Source organism: Pyrgilauda ruficollis, unplaced genomic scaffold, assembly GCF_017590135.1.
Source record: "Pyrgilauda ruficollis isolate IOZ18807 unplaced genomic scaffold, ASM1759013v1 scaffold5, whole genome shotgun sequence".
Taxonomy (NCBI): Eukaryota; Metazoa; Chordata; class Aves; order Passeriformes; family Passeridae; genus Pyrgilauda; species Pyrgilauda ruficollis.
The window spans coordinates 9,697,774-9,716,277 of record NW_024526599.1 but is presented as its reverse complement, the minus strand read 5'-3'; the positions used below and the strand labels follow the sequence as shown (position 1 = coordinate 9,716,277).

The window sequence follows — 18,504 nt, the reverse complement described above, 5'->3', positions numbered from 1 at the left end:
TTCCAGGCTCTTGAAGCTGCTCAATTTGAGCAATTTTGATGAACCCACTGATACAGTGTCTAGGAATGAAAGGGAATTAGGAACAACTTGCAGGAGCCTTTGGTTTGACCTTTTCATACCAATCATTTCCACTTTTCTGCATACTAACTTCTTGCAGCTTTTTTTTTTTTTTTTCAAGCTGTATCGCCTAACAGGTAAAGTTTAGCATATCATCAATTAGTGTAGAATTACTGGGACAGTTACACCTAGTCACTAGCTACAGCTAGTTAAACCTGAAGCAATGACTGAATTAAGGGTGGGCTGGCATCAGTAACTGTTCACCCAGATCAGCAGGTGCTTAAGGTTTACAGGACTGGAAGCCTAAAATGATGTGGGAGATCATAGGACAATGCATGCTGTACTTTTGCAGAGAAAACATGCATGTATTTTCATTTTCAAGTACACCTTTAACATATGCTGATTTCTGTACACATTGGGACATCTGGATTGAGAATTTGACAAACATTCTGGATTATTCACAGATTATAATAATATAATAATATTTTTTTTCATTTTTCCTACATGTATTTGTTGCTGCATAGTTGGAATTATTTTTCTCGAAATTTGAAAGCAACAACATTTGAAAACCCTGATAGAGATGTACTTACATTGCAAAATCAAGAACTGTAAAGTTCAGAGATACACTGTTTATAATTGCGTGTAGTTCTGATGCATAAAGATTTTTGGTTTTTATATATCTGTAGCTTTTCACAAATCAAACCATAGACCTACTAATGAAACAAAAAGCACAATACAACAATAGATTTTAATGTACAGCTGTATAGTTTGTAACACTTTAGCATAGTAGTTGCACTTTCTCCCATATTACACTACCTTCTAATCCTGTTTAGTCTTGCTTTTTAATCTAGCAAGGACACTTCACTTTGCACCATACATAATAAAATGTTGGGCTAAAATAGGACAATATTTGTTAGATGTACTAATTAATCAACCTTATCAAAACCTGTAGAAATACTGTATCTCGTGTGCATATAGCCATATTTTGCACTGAAAGCTTTCAAATAAGGACTTGCTTTTACATTACCATTCTATGACATTGCTGCCTTTTGCAGATGTTCTTAAATGCCTAGCACAGCAGGGGTGAGTGCATATTAGGTAGGGGTGCTCAAGAAGCACTTTCCCTGTGAAATGTGTAAGCTTTTTTCAGTGTCCTCCAGCATTTTGTTCAGATTTAACTGACTGTCCAGCAATCCCATTCACTTCCAAATTATGATGTCAATAATATTCTCTCTAAATTATGCTTTTTTTTTTTTCTTTTCAGAAAAGCATACACTGCTTAGCAGATCAGCTGTGATTTTCTTTACTCTATTGCCTAATTAAATCTGCTCCACACATGGGATTATTATATTCCACCTAGTACTGCATTGTAATTGAGATGGAATAGCCTGGTAATCAGCTTCTTATGCTCAGTTTTAAGATGATTGATCATCTAATTTTATCATTAGAGGTTCGTATTCAAGAGGGAAATTTTTCTTGCCCCTTTTAGCCTACAAGGATGTAAATTTTAATGTAAATTTGTCTGTAAATATCTTTCAGCTTCCCTAGTGGCTTTTTGAGTTACTTTGAAGGCCAGTTTTAAGTTGCAAAATTGTACTCCTTTTGAATTACTTTGTGTTCTGTATGTCCACCTCCCTAAAGAATACAGGACATTGTCTCTACATTTGGGAAAAGCACAAAGCTTGAGTGCTGAAATCTTTAACAGAATATCAGATAATTTCTGATATATTGGTATGTGTTTTATGTTGTTGCCACATCTTGTTCTTTTATCCATTCAATTTGTTCTGCTTTTTAAAAAAAAATTTAACTCTTATTACACTGATATCTGAATAATTTGTATCATTTGTATGGCATTTCTCCAAATAAGCTGTTAGTTTTCTCGTGCTGGGATGTACTTTGCATGGGCAGAATCCAGAACATATTCAAACAGATCTCCACATTTTGTGTTGTTGTGGGAGTAGCTAGATTTCTTCTGAAGCACAAGGCCATTTCCCATTTTGAGAAGAGAGGATGACAGAGATCCCAGGTTCAAAATTTCTACTCAGATACCTGGCAGGTAATACCACACACTGTGAATTTTATGTAATGTATTTATGTTTATGGGTGTGCACATGAAGATGTGGCATTAAAAGAAATAAGTTCAAAGATAATCTTGAGTCTGGGAGTGAGGATTATATCAAGATGTACAGGGGAATTCCCGAACCCACGGACACAGGAACAAGCCCCAAGCCCCACCCAGACCTGGAAGCCCTCGGCAGCCAATCAGGCACAAAGGGAGCACTGGCAGAAGCTACTGAGGAGATTTAAACCTCTCCACACAGCCTGGATGTACACATAAACTGAGGAATAAGAGTCTGGAGAGCAGCACTGTGGAAAGGGACCTGGGGGCCCTGGTCAATGGTAAATTGAACCTGAGCCATTGTGCCCTGGCAGCCAGGAGGGCCAATCCTCTCCTGGGGTGCATCAGGCACAGCATTGCCAGCCAGGCAAGGGAGGGGATTGTCCTGCTCTGGACAGCCTCACCTTGAGCACTGTGTGCAGTTTTGGGTGACACAATATAAAAAAAGGCATTAAGACATTAGAGAAAGTCAGGATGATGGCAACAAAAACATTGAAGGGTCTGGAAGGGAAACCATATTTGAAGTAACTGGGATCAATTGGTCTGTTCAGCCTGGGGCAGAGGAGATCATTACTACAGTAAGGAGATAGTGGCAACATGCTGAGAGGAAAGAAGAAATCTCCAATTTGCTGTCGGATTCCAAAGAAAAGAAGGAGAAAGCAGAAAATACCAACAAAGCAGATAATACTTAGAGCGTTAGACTGAACAGGGAAAACAAAACAGCTTATACATTGCAACTCTTCCTCCCTCTGCTGCTCATCAGCTGCAAGTGTAAATGTGGCTGTACTGATGCTTGTATTGGTACAAAAGTTTAGGGATGGAACACTGGCATGATCCAGGCTGAAAATAACCCTATCCTTTTGGCTGCTTATATTTAATTCTGTATTGTTCAGTGACCCCGGTTGGAGTAAAGACCAAAAAGTATTCACGTTTTTTTCTTTGGAACACTAGATTCAAAATATGACTTCTCTTCAGACCTAGTTTTATCAACACAAGAAATTCTTATTACACAATGGAGAAGTCAGGAAAAACTGGCTATGGCACCACACAAGTATATGGTGCTATAATTGCTACAGCTGTTGCTTTCTTTGTTCTGGAAATACACTCCTCAGTGGAGCCCATGCAGGGCGGCCGGACCTGCTGCCCACAGGGGCTGTGGAAGAGAGGCACAGGCTGTGTGTGCTCCCCTCTGGAAGTGGGCAAGAAGATGGAAAAGCCCCAAGGGCCAACCAAGTGCATGTTCTGGAGGTGGTGGGAGCACTAAAATGAGAGATTTGGGGGTCTCTTCTGACCTGGAAAAATCTGTGACTCAGGGATTGCACCAACCCAGGTGCAGCACTTGGCACCTGGCCTTGTGGAACCTCATGAGGTTCTCATCCCACTTCTCAAGCTTGTCCAGGTGCCTCTGGATGATTCCATCATTCCGTGGTGCCCCTGCCCCGCTCAGCTTCCCGTCCCCTGCAAATGTGGTGGTGCTCAGTGCCCCTGGGTGTTGTTGATAAAGGCACTGACAAGCCCCGGTCCCAAGGCGGAGCCCTGAGAGACGCCCCTTGAACCAGCCTAGTGAAAGATGCCTATGCCCACAGCAGGGGAGTTGAGACTATAGAATTCTCTAATGGCTTGAAAGGGACCTTAAAGATTATCTTTTTTCATCCCCCCTGCCATAAGCAGGGACACCTCCCACTAGACCAGGATGCTCAAAGTCCCATCCAACCCAGTCTTGAAGACATTCAGGGGACTGGGCATCCTCCACTTCTTTGGACATCCTGTTCTACTGCTTCACCACCCTCACGGTAATGCATTTCTCCCTAATCAAAACCTGCTATTGCAGTTTGAAGCCATTCCCCCTTGTCTCATCACTATATTTTCTGACAGTGTCCCTCTCCAGCTTCTCTGTAGGCCTCCTTCAGATACTGGTTGCTATGGGGTCTCCACACAACTATCTCTTTTCCAGGCTGAACAGGCCCCACTTTCTCAGCCTGTCTTTATAGGAGAGGTGATCCACTCCAATTAACAACTTCATGGCCCTCCTTTGGATTTGCTCCAACAGTTCCATGTCCTTCTCCTACTGGGGACACCAGAGCTGGATGCTCTGCTGTAAGTGGGGTCTCACAAGAGCAGAGTTGAAAGAGAGAATCATCTCCCTTGACCTGCTGGCTACATCTCTCTTGATGCAGCCCAGGACTCTGTTGGCTTTCTGGGCTGTGAATGCACATTGCTGGCTTGTGTTGAGTTTTTCATCAACCATCACCTCCAAGTGCTTCTCTGCAGGGCTCAATCCATTTTCTGCTCAGCCTGGATTTGTGCCTAAGACTGCACCAACCCAGGTGACTGAAAGGCCCTTAACATCCTTTCCAATCCAAAACCTTCCATAATTCCAGTATTTCAACAAAATATTGACTGTATTAAAAAAAATCCAACATAGTATTCTTAATTACTAGGAACTGAGTTTATTAAGTTCGTTTTTAGTAATTAGTGGTCCTTTTTGCAAAAGACAGGGTCTTCATCATTGACAGAAAGCTCACACAATCTCCTGCTCAATTTAGCCAGCAGATTTGTCTGCAGTGTTCCAGTTTAGCTTTGCAACAGGTTATTCAAACAGTTCATACCATGTTCTCAATATAATATTAATAAATTATCTTTTCTAATACTACTCATGAGTCTTATATGCTCAATATAATTATAGAAACATGAGCTTTTGCAGCATTATTAGTTTAGGCTTACAGCTGTTCTGCAGTGACCCCAGGGAACTAATGTGGCAGTATTTGAGGTCATGCCAGATGCTCTCTTCATTTTTACCCTACCTACACAACTGGGTTTATTAACAATGAAACCGTTCCAGTGCATATCTATTTGACTTTTTCTTTCTTCAGGTTAAATGAAGAATGAATTTTTTCCTTCTTCAGGTTAAACAAGCTTACTATGCACTCAAGGATTTTTCACTGCTTATTAAATCTATTGGGTGTGATAAATTTGTGCTTTTTAGAATACAATATATGCTTCACTTTTAAAGCAACTTAAAAAAAAAAAAAAAAGGAGTATTGTTCCCTTTTATTAAACCAGAGTAAGTCTGAGTCAACTGTGATGATCCAAATAATAATGTTCTACTGGCATTTAAACAGCTGGAAGAAAACTATAAAGAGAAACTGAAGTATGTTACCTGAAAAACAAAAACCAACTAAAACACCGGCACTTAACAGTCTTACCACACAGATCAGCAGCCTTCATGTTAGAAAGTTATTAGATCTGAGTTATCAAGTACAATTTCAGAATAAAGCTTTAATTCATAACCAATATTACAATAATAAACCAAAAATACAAAATAATGCCAAGCTTGCTTTAGGAAGTTAACCTTTAAAAATTGACATTTAAGCAGCTCTAATGTCAACTAAACAATTTTTTGTTTTTATTTTTCTTAATAGTTACAAAATCAAATAGTTGCACTTTATCTTTCAGTTGCACTTTTTTTCCAGGCAGTGACATATATGTTAATATAGCTCTGTAACATATATTGAACAAACATCACATTTCTGACAGCTGGACAGATTAGCCTCTCAGTAGGACAGCATTAGAAACTTTCACCTCTTTTGTGACGTATGTTCAAGAAGTCCTTTAGCCATTATAAAAAAATTGTTTTAGCTGCTTTCCAAGGCTTCTATTGAATCATGAAGTAGTATAGTCATAAACCACCATAAAAACTTTCAAACTGGCCTGCAGATTTAGTTTGCAAAATCTGATATATATAGAGGGCTTCATACCAATATAGCAAAGTTTGACTAATAAAATTTTCCAACCATACGTAGAATTGCTTCATTTTTAACCCCTTGTATCTTAAGGAATCAGGAAGACACAGAACTGTGTAAATCAAGTTATTGAGTTTAGTAAACTATGTTATTTCCTTGGTTTCCTTTGGGGTTTTTTCTGTATTTTTCTGTTTTTTTTTTTTTTTTTTTTTTTTTTTTTTTTTTTTTTTTTTTTTTTTTTTTTTTTTTTTTTTTTTTTTTTTTTTTTTTTTTTTTTTTTTTTTTTTTTGTTTTTTTTGGGTTTTGTTTGTTTTTTGTTTGGTTGGTTTTGGGGTTTTTTTTTCCCAGCAAGGGCAAATTTCTCAGCAGTATTTTCAGACAAATATTTCACTTTAACACTGTCTTTTTGTTTACCAGTAATCTGAAAAAAATATATACACATACCTAAGTTTAGATAACCTAGGAAAGTGAGCTTTGACATCAGTCCTCAGCACCACACAGAATTTTATGATGATGACCAAGATAGTGGTATAAGTTATTCTCTATGGACAAAAAGCAAAATACACGTGAAGGACAACTCTGAATCCCATTTCTTTGAATTAGCTCTGGTTCGCTCAAGATCACTGACTGTGCTGCTTCCAGTCAGGAAAGGGTTATTTTTTTACAGTAGTCAGGAGGAGGCATGCCTAAGACCCAGAGGTTATTCTGTACCTCACTGCATTTTCAGGGAACGGGGAAGGGCTCCCTTCTAGGTCAGCATAGTATGGTTAAGGGAGTGGGCAAGGATCTTCTTGTTGGGGGTTTCTGTGTGAATCTGATCTGCCCTGTAAAACCCGAATGCTGAGCTATCAGGCACTTGGACAACAATGCTTGAAAAGCAGCCCCAGGACTAGAGCAAACCCCAACACCCACAACTTTTACTTTCAAAGTAGTACATAGTAGTGTATTTGCTTTATGAGTCTATGAAGGTATCTTTTCACTAAGAGAAAAAGTATCTGCATGGAAGTTTAACTTTATCAAACTCTCATGAAATAACAGAAATTAACAGAAGACAGGTTGAAAATATGTAAGCTTCAGAAACTTTTTATAGATTCTGATTAACCCTAGCTCATTAAGAATTTTTTTTTGTCAGTGTAGAAGAAAACAAACATTTTCTGCAACTTCCTGGCAATGAATTTTACAGGTGCCTCATCTGACTCTAAAATTGTTCAATTTCTCTTGCTTTTGCTAAGAGTGAGACCAACCTTCACCTGTGACACTCTCTGCCATTATCATCTTGCTCAGCCTTTGTCTTCCAGTGATTTGAATTAACATTTCTCTCTTACAGATGCAGAACATGACAAGAATGTCTAGAGATAGCACCAGAAAAAATCTTAACAGAAAACACCGTAATATTTAAGAGATGAACATCAAGAACTAAAAGACTAACCATAAAGAGAATTTTTATCACCTTCCTTATTATAATGCAGACAGAAAAGTAGTATTATTGTAATAAACACTAGAAACATTTAATAATTTTCAACACATTTAATAAAGGAATGCACTGCCACAGAAAAAATGAGGGCAAGAACTGAACGCAAAAGAAATTAGGTCAACACTTACTGAAAGAAGAATAGTTTCTCTAAGTTCTATGTCCAAGTATATTAGTAAGTACTGCAGAGATTTAAATTTAAGTAATGTTTTTTTTTACAGAGTTAGAGAGGTAATTTGCAGATTATTGATTTTTCTAGTTGTCAGAGAAAACTTCTGAAGGAATATTAATTATTCTGCATTTTAATACTGCCAGTTGACATATCTATCTAATACAGAATTAATTTCATTAAAGCTTAGCATCAGCTTTTGCTGAGGCATGAACAGTAAACAAAATAGAGCTTTATTCTGAAACAGTGCTTCTGTCTGTGTATTCCAATAACTAAAGCACAGTTATTTCTTGGATCCAACAAAATAGCCAGCAAAGTAGAAAAGATGGTATTTTTATCCTTTGTATTGACTTGCAGACTAAAAATTCCATGAGTTCTAAACCATTTACACATATAGTAAGAAGTGCTGGTTTCCTTTTTTCTTGCCATTACACACAGATTTTAAAAGAAAATGTTTGTGTTTTAAAAGCTAGGTTCTCCAAAAGCTTTCAATGAAACAGCAAGTTAATCTGTCCAAGTATTCCCAAACTGTAGCCAAAAAGAGCAGAAATTTAGTTGTGATGTTTCTTTTTCCTGAAAGCAGCACTTCAGAAGTGTAACTGACACCCTTCTGCAGTGTGTAACAAGAACACTGATATGATGCTTCCATTTCAAAAGTGCAAGAGAAATTATTGAAATAACACTCAAACTTACACCTTCAACATACATTAAACACATCACAGAAAAGGAAACAGCCAAGGGGAGATAAGTAAAACAATTTTTACTAACGCCTTCAATATCCTTTATTTTTGTTGTGGCTCTCCTCCCTCCCTGTGAGCTGAATGCTCTTGGCTGTTCTCTTACCCATTTAAGTGCAAATGCTGCTGCACACAGACAGCAATTTACTGTCTCCTGCCACTGAGGCATCATCCAGCCCGATTTCTGGGACACCGCAGTTCCCCATCCCCCAAACATACCCCAGAAGGTTTGCATGCTTGAAGATGCAGCATCTATAGCTATGCTTTGGTCTTGAGCAAGACATGACATTTTTGGTTGTTTCTTATAAAAAAAATCACTTCATTGCATTGTACTGCTCATAGGCAGTTTCCAACACAGAGATACCTCAATTGGCAAGAAGTGGGGAGAACAGCCGTAAAATCACAACTATCCCCACCTTTGAATGTGTTAAGTAGCATTTATTTCATTCCAGCTTATTTTCCTTTTCAGTCTCTCTTCACATCTGATTTTGTTCTACTTGACATTTTGTCTTCAGCAACAGAAAATATTCTGATGCATGGCTGGTATCAGTAGAGACAGATGTTTGACTTAGCTCTTAAGTGTCAGAAGTGCTGTCTCTTAGCATTTCTCCTGTCTCACTTATTGCAAGCACAGAACCTCCTAAAGATGGATCACTGCATGTGCCAGGAACAGAACAAGCTGTGCTCTGCAATTGTACAGGCTCAGGTTCATCCTCCTTTCCAGGACACAAACAATTGTTTGCAGCAACAGTTTCTTCATCTTTTCCCATTTTTTGTTGTTGTGTGGCTGCAGTGAGTTGAGTGGAAGATGCATTCTCATATTCAACAGGAAGGACTCCTGAAAACAAAGGCTGACAAGGAGCATTACCATCACCAAGCCTTTCTGCACTTTCAGTGTTTTCAGATGAGTTCACAGGCAAACACGAGCCTTCACATTTTGGATGACTCTGAAGAGAAGCAGGCTCTGCACACTCTGAAGTCACAGGTTTCCCTAGATTTAGAAGTGTTTTGTCAGGAGTTTTCATCTTCTCTTTATCCATTTTTTCTGTTCTGTTTCCAGAAAAAAACATGGAAGAAGTCAGCAAATCAGAGGTATTTCTGAGAATGCCTCCAAATGAAAATACTGATGAAGGCAATGGAAAGTTACTTTTGAAAGAAAATGCACAATTACTGGTGAGAAGAGGGGTCTTGGAGACATCATTCACCCCAGCTCCGGTGTTGGTTTCTGAAGTACCGCAAGCTACAGTCACGCTGGATTCTGAGGTGTGAGGTTTTTGTTCCCCTAAGACAGATGGTTTTTGTGTACCGTATCCTCCAGGCTCCTTTGCACAAGGTGTTTTTTCCCTCATGTGAGATAATGTTTTTTTGTCAGATGGCTTCTCAGATTGGCTACAAAATGAGGATGATGGTAACACCTTACATGAATTGCTAGCTTCTGATTCTGCAGACCAATCTCTTTCTGAATTGCTAAAGGGAAACAAAATGTGTGGTTTCTCACTTTCTGCTGAGACTAAATTAGGACTCGTTGAAGCATCACAAACTATGTTTTTGGTTTCAGGCCCATATTTATCCTGGCTATTGGTTTTATCTACCTTATCACATCTCCCTAAATAAAACTGAGGGAAAGCACATCTCTTGTCTTGCTTTTTAAAGGAAAATGTACCTCTGTCTTTACTAAATCTTGGTACTGAGTTGTTAGATGCACTGAAAGTAAAAGGTACACCTGAAGGTCTCTCTGCTGAAACATCTACAGATTCTGATGTTGCTGCTGCTGGCTTTAAGTCCAATAAAGCACCAGAATTTGAGTTCATTTCCTTGGAAACAGTACCTGCTGATGCCTGTCTTGGCCATTTTTCTTTAATTAACAAGTCTGGAGAGGTTTCTGACAAGGCTGGACCTGATACTTCCTGGCCACTTCCCTCATGAAATAATTTTAAGTCACCATTTGTTTCAGAAAAGATCCTACTTGTGGATGGGATGCCATGAGCACTGCTTCCAGAACAGTTTCTTTTGTCAAAGCCACCTCCTCTTTGCAGGGTTCCCATTTTTACTTTATCTGTCTTACTTGCTTTGGTAGGTGAAGATATAAAAGAAGTTCCTGAGGACTTATCCTTGGAGGCCTCAGCAGTTACAAATTTATACTTTTTATTTGCAGGGAAATTTTGAGTCTTAAACACATTGGTGAGCTTCTGAAGTTCCATATAGTATTTGTAACGCAGCTCCTAGAATTACAGAAAAAAAACCCAACCCATCACATTATCTAAAATGGCATTTGTGGATTCAGAGGTTATAAAACTCAAGTATGACTAAGACTGAAGAAAAGTTTTTCTATACTCTAGAGAGTTTCTAATGTATTTTTCCATTGCTACTGGAAGGGAACAGAACACAAGTTATTACAGAAAAAAGTGCTTTAAAGACAGCTGAACACATAGAACCCAGATGACAAAGTAGGTTTTGAAAGAGAAGACTACACAAAACTGTATTTAGAGTCACTGTCAAAACCAAAATTAGATAAAAACACTAACCTAGATATTAAGAAACAAATTCTCAATCAAATTCTCATGAAAAATAGCCATCTGAAATTAAGTTAGATGGTGGAGGTTTTGTTCTTTTTTTGTTATTATATATAATTGCATTCTTAATAGCAACAGAAAATAGGTACTTTCCAAAACACTGCAGGAAAAAAAAAATATCTGTATTTAAAGGACCTAAGCAACTTAATTCAATCATCTGCCACTGGTATTCTCAGAACATGCATAATGAGATTCACTGCCAGCCATGGCACTAACTCTAACTGGAATCATTCTGTGCAGAACAATACTCAGCCACCCACAGGGAGCTGCTAGTAAGAAAAAAAAAAAAAAAAAAAAAAAAAAAAAAAATCTAGTTGCATAACTGCATCATTTGAAATGAAACAAAAAAGAGACTGAATTCAGTTTCATGTCAAATTATGTGGTCTTACAAGATGGAACTCTATTCTATAGAAAACAGAATACAGGCAGATGACGGCCTCTTCAAATAGACACTAGGGAAGTTTATGTGGATCAGAAAACTACAGATATGAAAATAGATATATCAAAAAGCCACACTAAATATAAAAGTAAGTATTTGAAGTCAGTCATAAGATTAAGTTTCAGCTTTCTAAAGGCAAAAAAAGAGTAAAATTCTGACAGCTTTAATACCTAGTCAGATTTCATTCTAGAATTGTAAGGGTAACTTTCTATTGAGTAAACTGAAAAACATTTTAAAAGTTTATTTAGAAAGTTGCATCACAACAAATAGTAACTTAGCCATACTCACAACTGATGTTCAATCATACCTCATGGCTCATATTTTGAAATGCTGACATTTCTGATATTGACATAAAGCGAGTAGGGATCCTCCTACCATCTGCTTCATCCTGTCCTGCTACAGGCTGAAAAATATTTTGCAGCAGACATATTTCATTTTGATAAGCCAAAACAGACAAAATAGTACCATGCTGAAGAACACATAGCCAATAACTTACAAGAAATGTGTTGGGTATATTCTTCTGGTCCTGCCACTGCTTTAAGGTATCTTTAAATAGAGTTGAGCTCTCATTTCCTTCATAAGGTAGCTCTATTAGAAAAAACACAAGGGTAGTGATGGACAATATATTAAATATAGGAAACACTGAAAGGTTCCTGTGCACCTAAATGGATTCCATTTAAGAACAAATATATAGTGCCCTAAGTGAGACCCTAGTCCTTGTTGAATTTTCTGTGATATAAGCAAGAAGCCTGTGTAATACATTTTTTAAAATGCTGTAAATGCCTGGCCTTACAGAAAACATAGCACCTCCTCCTGGGAGGTAAAGGCAGTTAATGTGAGCATAGCCAACATTTGCATGACACAACAAACGCCCATCTAGTTCAGCAACACGCTTCTGACAGCGGCGCTATCGGCTGGGTATCAAAAGTACTGCAGACTGCAAACACACAGCCTAGGAACCTGCTAGAGAAAGCACATTCATAAAAAGCATTTAAAATCCCCTCATGAATTTATCATCCATTTCATTTGCTCAGATGTTTTCTTTCATGTGTTTGCCATGCAGGTTGTTTAAGAGCAATTGGTTCCACAAGTTCCAGATTTGCAGACTTCCCAAATCTCATCTTAATTAAGTCCTTCTTCCTCACCTTGAACCATGCCTGCATCAACAGGTGTTAACTCCAGTGCTAAGATTTCATTAACCACAGACTTGATATCTATCTTCTTTGGCATATACACTGGTGGTTTTTCCCAGCTGGATGCTATATTCATCACATCAAGCTGAGTTTTCATTCTGGAAAGGAAAAAAAAACCAACACTGTTGCAAAATGCAACTTGAACATTTTTCTTCATGCTTACATGCTAGCTAAATAATAGCTGCCTAACATAAAAAAAAAAAAAGTATTTTATAAAGAAATCCCTAGGAAGAAGAAGGAATCAGAAAAATTATGTCTACAATAAAATTTCAAGTTCTCTCGTTTGTTTTTTTTTTTCTTACAATTTGTTCACTTAAATTCATAATCAATGAAAACTGCAAGAAGTAGTGCTGGTAGGTCCACAAAAAAATTACCCCCTCCACTTTCCTTAGCATACATTGCCCAACTCTGAAGTACACTGCTTCTTCAGAGAGTATTGTTAATGTTAGTCTGAAACACAATGTATTTTAAAGAACTCCATTTCCAATATTCTTTCTAAAATATAGGTTAAAAGGTGGTAAGAAATGTATTTAAGAACCCTTAGAAGACATTACAGGGTATGTACACTACCAACACAAAAACAAAGATACTGCACAATTTCCACAGTCTCTTACACAAAGATTTCTGTAAAAGCTTCAAGCATGCTTCAGTGTTCCTGAGTTTAAATAAGAGATCTGAAAATATCCAATCCCCAAGTACTGATGAATTTCTATATTCACTTTTTATTAAGGAGATAATGTAAAAGCTTGATTATCTGTAATACCAGATAGTATGTCACTCAGATTCTTCACACATATCCTGAAGTTTGTAATATACCAAAATATGAAGGTATTATAATCTCTCAATTACTCAATACTATTTTAGTTTTAAATTGCTTATCTTATGATATCCAATGCAGCTATTTTTTAGTTTTTCATCTTAAAAATAGAAAAGAAAACTAGAGAACTAATAAAACAAGAAAAAAATATACCTTGTATTCAAGCCACAGGCAACCTATAAATAAAATGAGAATTTGTAAGATATGACATTTCTCCAACTATCAGGAGTTATTGCTTTATCAAAAGCACTAAAGTACCTGTCTTCATTTCACAGAACTATAGAAAATAATGCTGTTAACATTAGAAAACCAAGCAAACAAACATAAAAAACCCAACCTAAACAAATATATTTATCTTGTAATATTTTGTGATAAATACAAAAAAAACTCCTTCAGAGCCCTTGGGCCAAATCATGGGCCATATCGTCACTTGGTAAGTTTCAGAAGTTCAGGTACTTTCAGACATTCAAATGAAGGACTATTTTGCATTTCTTGGACAGGAAAGGCTCTGCTATGTGCTCTCAATATGCTATCATACTATTAAAAAAGGTGTCTTTCAGTTTTAAGTCAGGTGGATAATGGTGGCAAGACGTGCAGTGCATTGCACTGTGCTCACATGGGACTTCCCAAAGGACATGTAATGAAAAGTAAAACACCTGACAGGATTAGAGCTGCTTCCCTATAAAAACCTGGTGATCTCACTGTACTAGATTTTTACACAAAAAACCCCAATGCACTGTTATGGAGGGCAGACAGGGAGGTGTTAAGTTAAAGAGAAAGAAAACAAATAGCAGAAAGAGGAAGTAGGTGAACAGGAGGAATGGGAGGAAAAATATGAGGAAGTTAAGAAGGAACCAAAAGCGAAAGTGGAGAAAGAGCAAACAGAAGCCAAAGGAGAAACAGAAGGCAAAGGAGAAACAGAAGGAACAGGCAGAATATGAAGCAAACCAGGAGACATAGGAGGAGGAAGACGAAAACGGGATGGGGAATGACAAGAAAAGAGGGGGAGGAGGAACAACAGAAAAGAAAAGGAGTAAGTTGAGAAAGAGAGATGTGGCAGTGATTAGTGACATACTAATCACTGGAATCACAGTATTTTTTTCAAAAGTGGGAGTTGCTTTTACTTCAAGTAAAAGTTAAATTTTCCCCTTCAAGTCCTTGACCAAACGTAAGTCGAACTCTGTACTTTCTTAGCATTCTATTTATCTGGAGGCACCAAAGGACCTATTGCAGAAATCAGCAATATGCTGTTCCTTAGGAAAGCAAACAGTCACTGATCACTCCTTAGGAAAGCAAAAATCACTGATAAGCTGCATATAAAACTTTCTCAAACTTTTCTAAAAATGAAAAATGTTGTTATCAAAAAGTATGAAATGTTAAGTAATTTTAACCTATATTTTTCATTTATTGACTTTTTCTTGCTTGATTATAATCATATCTACAATACAGCAGGCTTATTTGAGCTCTCTAGACAACTGCTATCAAAACCAAAATGTAATCACCTCCAGGAAACACTGAGGATCACACTCATGGACAAGCTTTTCACAATCCTTCAAAAAATTCTCAATGGTCTTCTTGTGAGTTTCTTTCATCTTCTTCCAAATCTGAAATTCTTTCTCTTTTTTACCTCTTTGATTTTCAACATCTTCTAGTAATTGCTGTTTTTTCGCTTCTAGAGTTTTGAGAATTTCTCCAAATTTCAGCTCAATTATCTCCACCTCATTTTTCAGCATCACCTAGAAGCATGAGAACACAAGACCAGATGTAAATGCAATTACAATGTCCAAACAGAGTCACTTCTCTAAGTAAGCTCAGAGCACATCTATGCCACAAGGAGCACCTGTATGCTCCAGGTTGTGAATAAACTCTCACTGGAAGAGACTAAAAGACATACACACAGAATATCCAGCATTTGTAACTCACATCTGCATCATTCGGTCGTTTTGAGATCTCATTCACCAGCTTCTCATTTATCATCCTCATTTGTTTCAGAGTGCTAAAGAAGGTTAACTGCAAGACAATTGAAACACTTAATTACAACTTTATCCATTCAATAAAAAAAAAATAAAAAATTCCAGTGCTTATCTAGAATCAGTTCAAGACAAACAAGGAGCTATTGGAGAGGGTTCAGTGGATGACCACAAGGATGATCAGGGGCTTGGAGCATCTCTTTTATGAGGAGAGACAGCAGGAGCTGGGCCTGGTTAGTCTGAAGAAGATTGAAAGAAGATCTCATTGACGTATATAAATATCTCAAAAGCAAGTGCCAAAAGGAGGGTGCCAGGCCCTTTTTAGCCTGAAAAGACAGGAACAGTGGCCATAAACTAAACCACAATAAGTTTCACCTCAGCATGAGGAAGAACTTTTTCACATTGAGGGTGGAGGACCACTGCAACAGGCTGCTTAAGGAGGCTGTGGAATCTCCCTCTCCAGAGACATTCAAACCCCACCTCGTCACAATTCTGTGTCACCTGCTCCAGGTGACCTTGCCTTGCCAGGAGTCTGGACTGGATGATCTCCAGAGGTTCCTTCCAACCCTATCAGTTCTATATTCTGAACAATATAGTAAAAAAGCCTGTGATTCAAAACATCACTTAAGGCTTTCCTGGATCAGTACACAAACTTTCTTCTCCTGTTTCTCAAAGCAATGTTCTTAGGCTCACCTACAATGCATACTGATAGAATGACTACTTTATAGTTAAAACATTGTTTTCCTCAGGCTTTTTTAACCCCTCCCCTCACAAACATCTATCACAATGTAAGTTTTAATGGTGTTATTCCAGTTTGGCAAAAAGCTGTGTGATACTTTTTCTTTTTATGCCTCACATTGCTAAACCAGAAAGCTGTTCATAAGCAATATATTTCAGTTTGAGTTTAAACTAATATTATCACTGAGTCTTCCTCCTTGATTTCTCTACAGTATCACTACTTTACATTATGTAGTAGTATGTCTAGCGCAAAGCCTGTTTTCCAAACCAGTTTCCCAAGTGACATACAACTGGTGATGGGAAAGACAGGAGGAAAATCAGTGTAAAAGCAACTTTTGTCTTAAAGAATAGTCAGTGCTGTACTTAAACTTTTATACTTGTACCTTTCATCACTGCCCTGCAGTTGTTTTAATTACTGCACAACAGAACTGCCACCCTGCATCTCAACTTGCACAGGGCATGAAAAGCTCATTCTAGCCAGTTGTTCTTATTTTGTTAAAAATCACAACTTCTACAACCAGGCAACCAACGACTATGGCAGGCAGCTGCCTTCTTATGCAGACTGTAAAGCATCTTGCTTATACATTTATTATTACTCACCCAAACTATATATCCCTAAATATGTAATTATCTGTGACCCAAATTACCTATCACAGCTAGAGAGCCTATAAACAAAACATCTGTGGGTGGTTTTTTGGAGTTGTTAGATCTTCCTGAACTTGGAGAAACAACAATAACCAAACCAAACATCAACACTCCTCCCCCACCACTCCGAATCAAACAAACAAAAAAAAAAAACCCGACATCACTCCAAAAGAACTCCCCAGGTCCTTCAGTAAGTTGGGTTCAGATCTGTTGCTACTGTAATACCGCCTGGTCCCCTGTGTGGGCTGGATGCAGTGTGACGGCAGCCCGGAAAGGCACAACCCGGCAGGCCACAACAACTAACCCCTCACCGCCCCAAAGCAGCACAAGCGCTCTGCCTCTCTCCTGCCCCACGCCAAGGTTTTTCCTGTGTTTCTCAGTAAAAACAATCTCCAGTGGACAGCCCAACCTCCCAGCCAGTCCCCCAGAGCGGAAGAAGAGGGCCGCGCTTACTTTTTCTTCCTGGTACACCGTGTCTATGAGGTTGACAGAGTGGAAGATGCCCTGATGCTCCTCGGAGACGCACTGCCCGCACCCCGCCTGCCGGCACATGCGGCAGTAGAGCTGCACCGGCCGGCTCGGATGTTTCTGGCAGCTTCCCCCGAACGCCTGCAGGGAGAGCAGGTCGGACCCCGGCTTCGGCGCCAGCGCCGCCTCCCCGGCCGTGGCGGCGCCCGCCGTGCCGGCCCGGTAGAGCTTGACCACCTCCGCCAGGGTGGTGTTGACGGGCAGGGCGGCGACGCCGCCGCGGGGCAGCAGGCACAGCTTCCTGCACAGAGGACAAGGCACCCGGGCGCAGGACGGGCCCGGGCCCGGCCCCGGCGCCCCGCGGCCGAGACGGGCCTGTCCCGGGCTCCGCTGCAGCTGCTGCAGGCGGGCGGTCTCGGCCGAGGCCAGGCACTCCAGCACGCAGCCCCGGCAGAAGTTGTGCGAGCACAGCGGCAGCGTCACCGGCTCCTCCAACAGCGACAGGCACACGGCGCACGTCAGGCTCGCCTCCATCGGCGGCGGAGAGGGGTCGAGCGGCCGCCGCCGCTCCTGCTGTTCCGGGCTCCGCTCGTACCACTGCCCCTCCACTTCCAGCTCGATGGCACCGGGGGGGCTGCGGCCGGGCTGCCACAGAACCCGAGAGCGGCGCGCTCCAAACGCCACTTCCAGCCGTCAACTTCCCAAGAAGTGGAGACCGGCCGCAGGGGGCGGGGCCAGGAGACGAGTGTTGGTGATAGGTGAAGGCGCGAGATTGACATCGCCTTTCTCCAATAAAAGCAGGGGAGGTCAAGGGGGCGGGACAGAGGGCTTTGGGACCCGCCTCCTGCCTGGCGCGCGAATGCCGTGGCGCCCGCGGGGTCCTAGCGCCGCCGCCGCCATTTTGTGACGGGCTGTGGGCGGAACTCCCGCCTCACGTGATGGGACGGGAGCTCGGGAGGCGCTGGGAGCTCAGCGCGTTTGCAGTCCCGAGAAGTGTCCTTGTTCCTTTCTGCGAACCCGCAGGGTTAAAATCAAGTGACTCCGGAGTGCCGAGGTACGGCTGTTGGGAGCTACCTCCAGTTTACGGTTGCAAAGCCAGGACATAACTTCGGTTTACAATGATGTTAGTGCTGAGCAACTGGGACAGTGCTCAGCTTATTTTCCTCGCCGCCCGCCCCCCTTTTTTTGTTTACTTTTACTGCCAGCGCCGTTCGCCCCAAAGTTCTGGCTTAGTTCTGGCTTATTATCCTCCCGAAGTGTTTAGAAATGAGTCAAACTCAAGAGAGATTGGAAAGAAATTTTATTATAAATCAACATATTTGTAGCACGACGTCAGTATTTGCAGTGAAGCCAGATGTGCTGCAA

The 18,504-nt window shown here is 39.9% G+C and overlaps 1 protein-coding gene across 2 annotated transcripts; it reads right to left on the bottom strand.

The window, feature by feature from the left end:
• Positions 1 to 6,164: 6,164 nt before the first annotated feature.
• Positions 6,165 to 17,850, bottom strand: LOC121360201. 2 transcript variants are annotated; one of them, XM_041479846.1, is made up of 9 exons: positions 17,125 to 17,850; positions 15,242 to 15,328; positions 14,821 to 15,054; positions 13,472 to 13,494; positions 12,454 to 12,599; positions 11,805 to 11,896; positions 11,616 to 11,711; positions 9,468 to 10,518; positions 9,180 to 9,346 (listed from the first exon to the last, which is right to left on the bottom strand). In XM_041479846.1, the coding sequence occupies exons 1-9, from the start codon at positions 17,671 to 17,673 to the stop codon at positions 9,318 to 9,320; spliced, it is 2,307 nt and encodes a 768-aa protein (XP_041335780.1). In that variant the 5' UTR covers positions 17,674 to 17,850; the 3' UTR covers positions 9,180 to 9,317. The 2 variants fall into 2 exon arrangements, with proteins under 2 accessions (XP_041335779.1, XP_041335780.1); XM_041479845.1 differs by having other exon boundaries at positions 6,165 to 10,518; positions 17,125 to 17,849.
• Between the last annotated feature and the right edge of the window lie 654 nt (positions 17,851 to 18,504).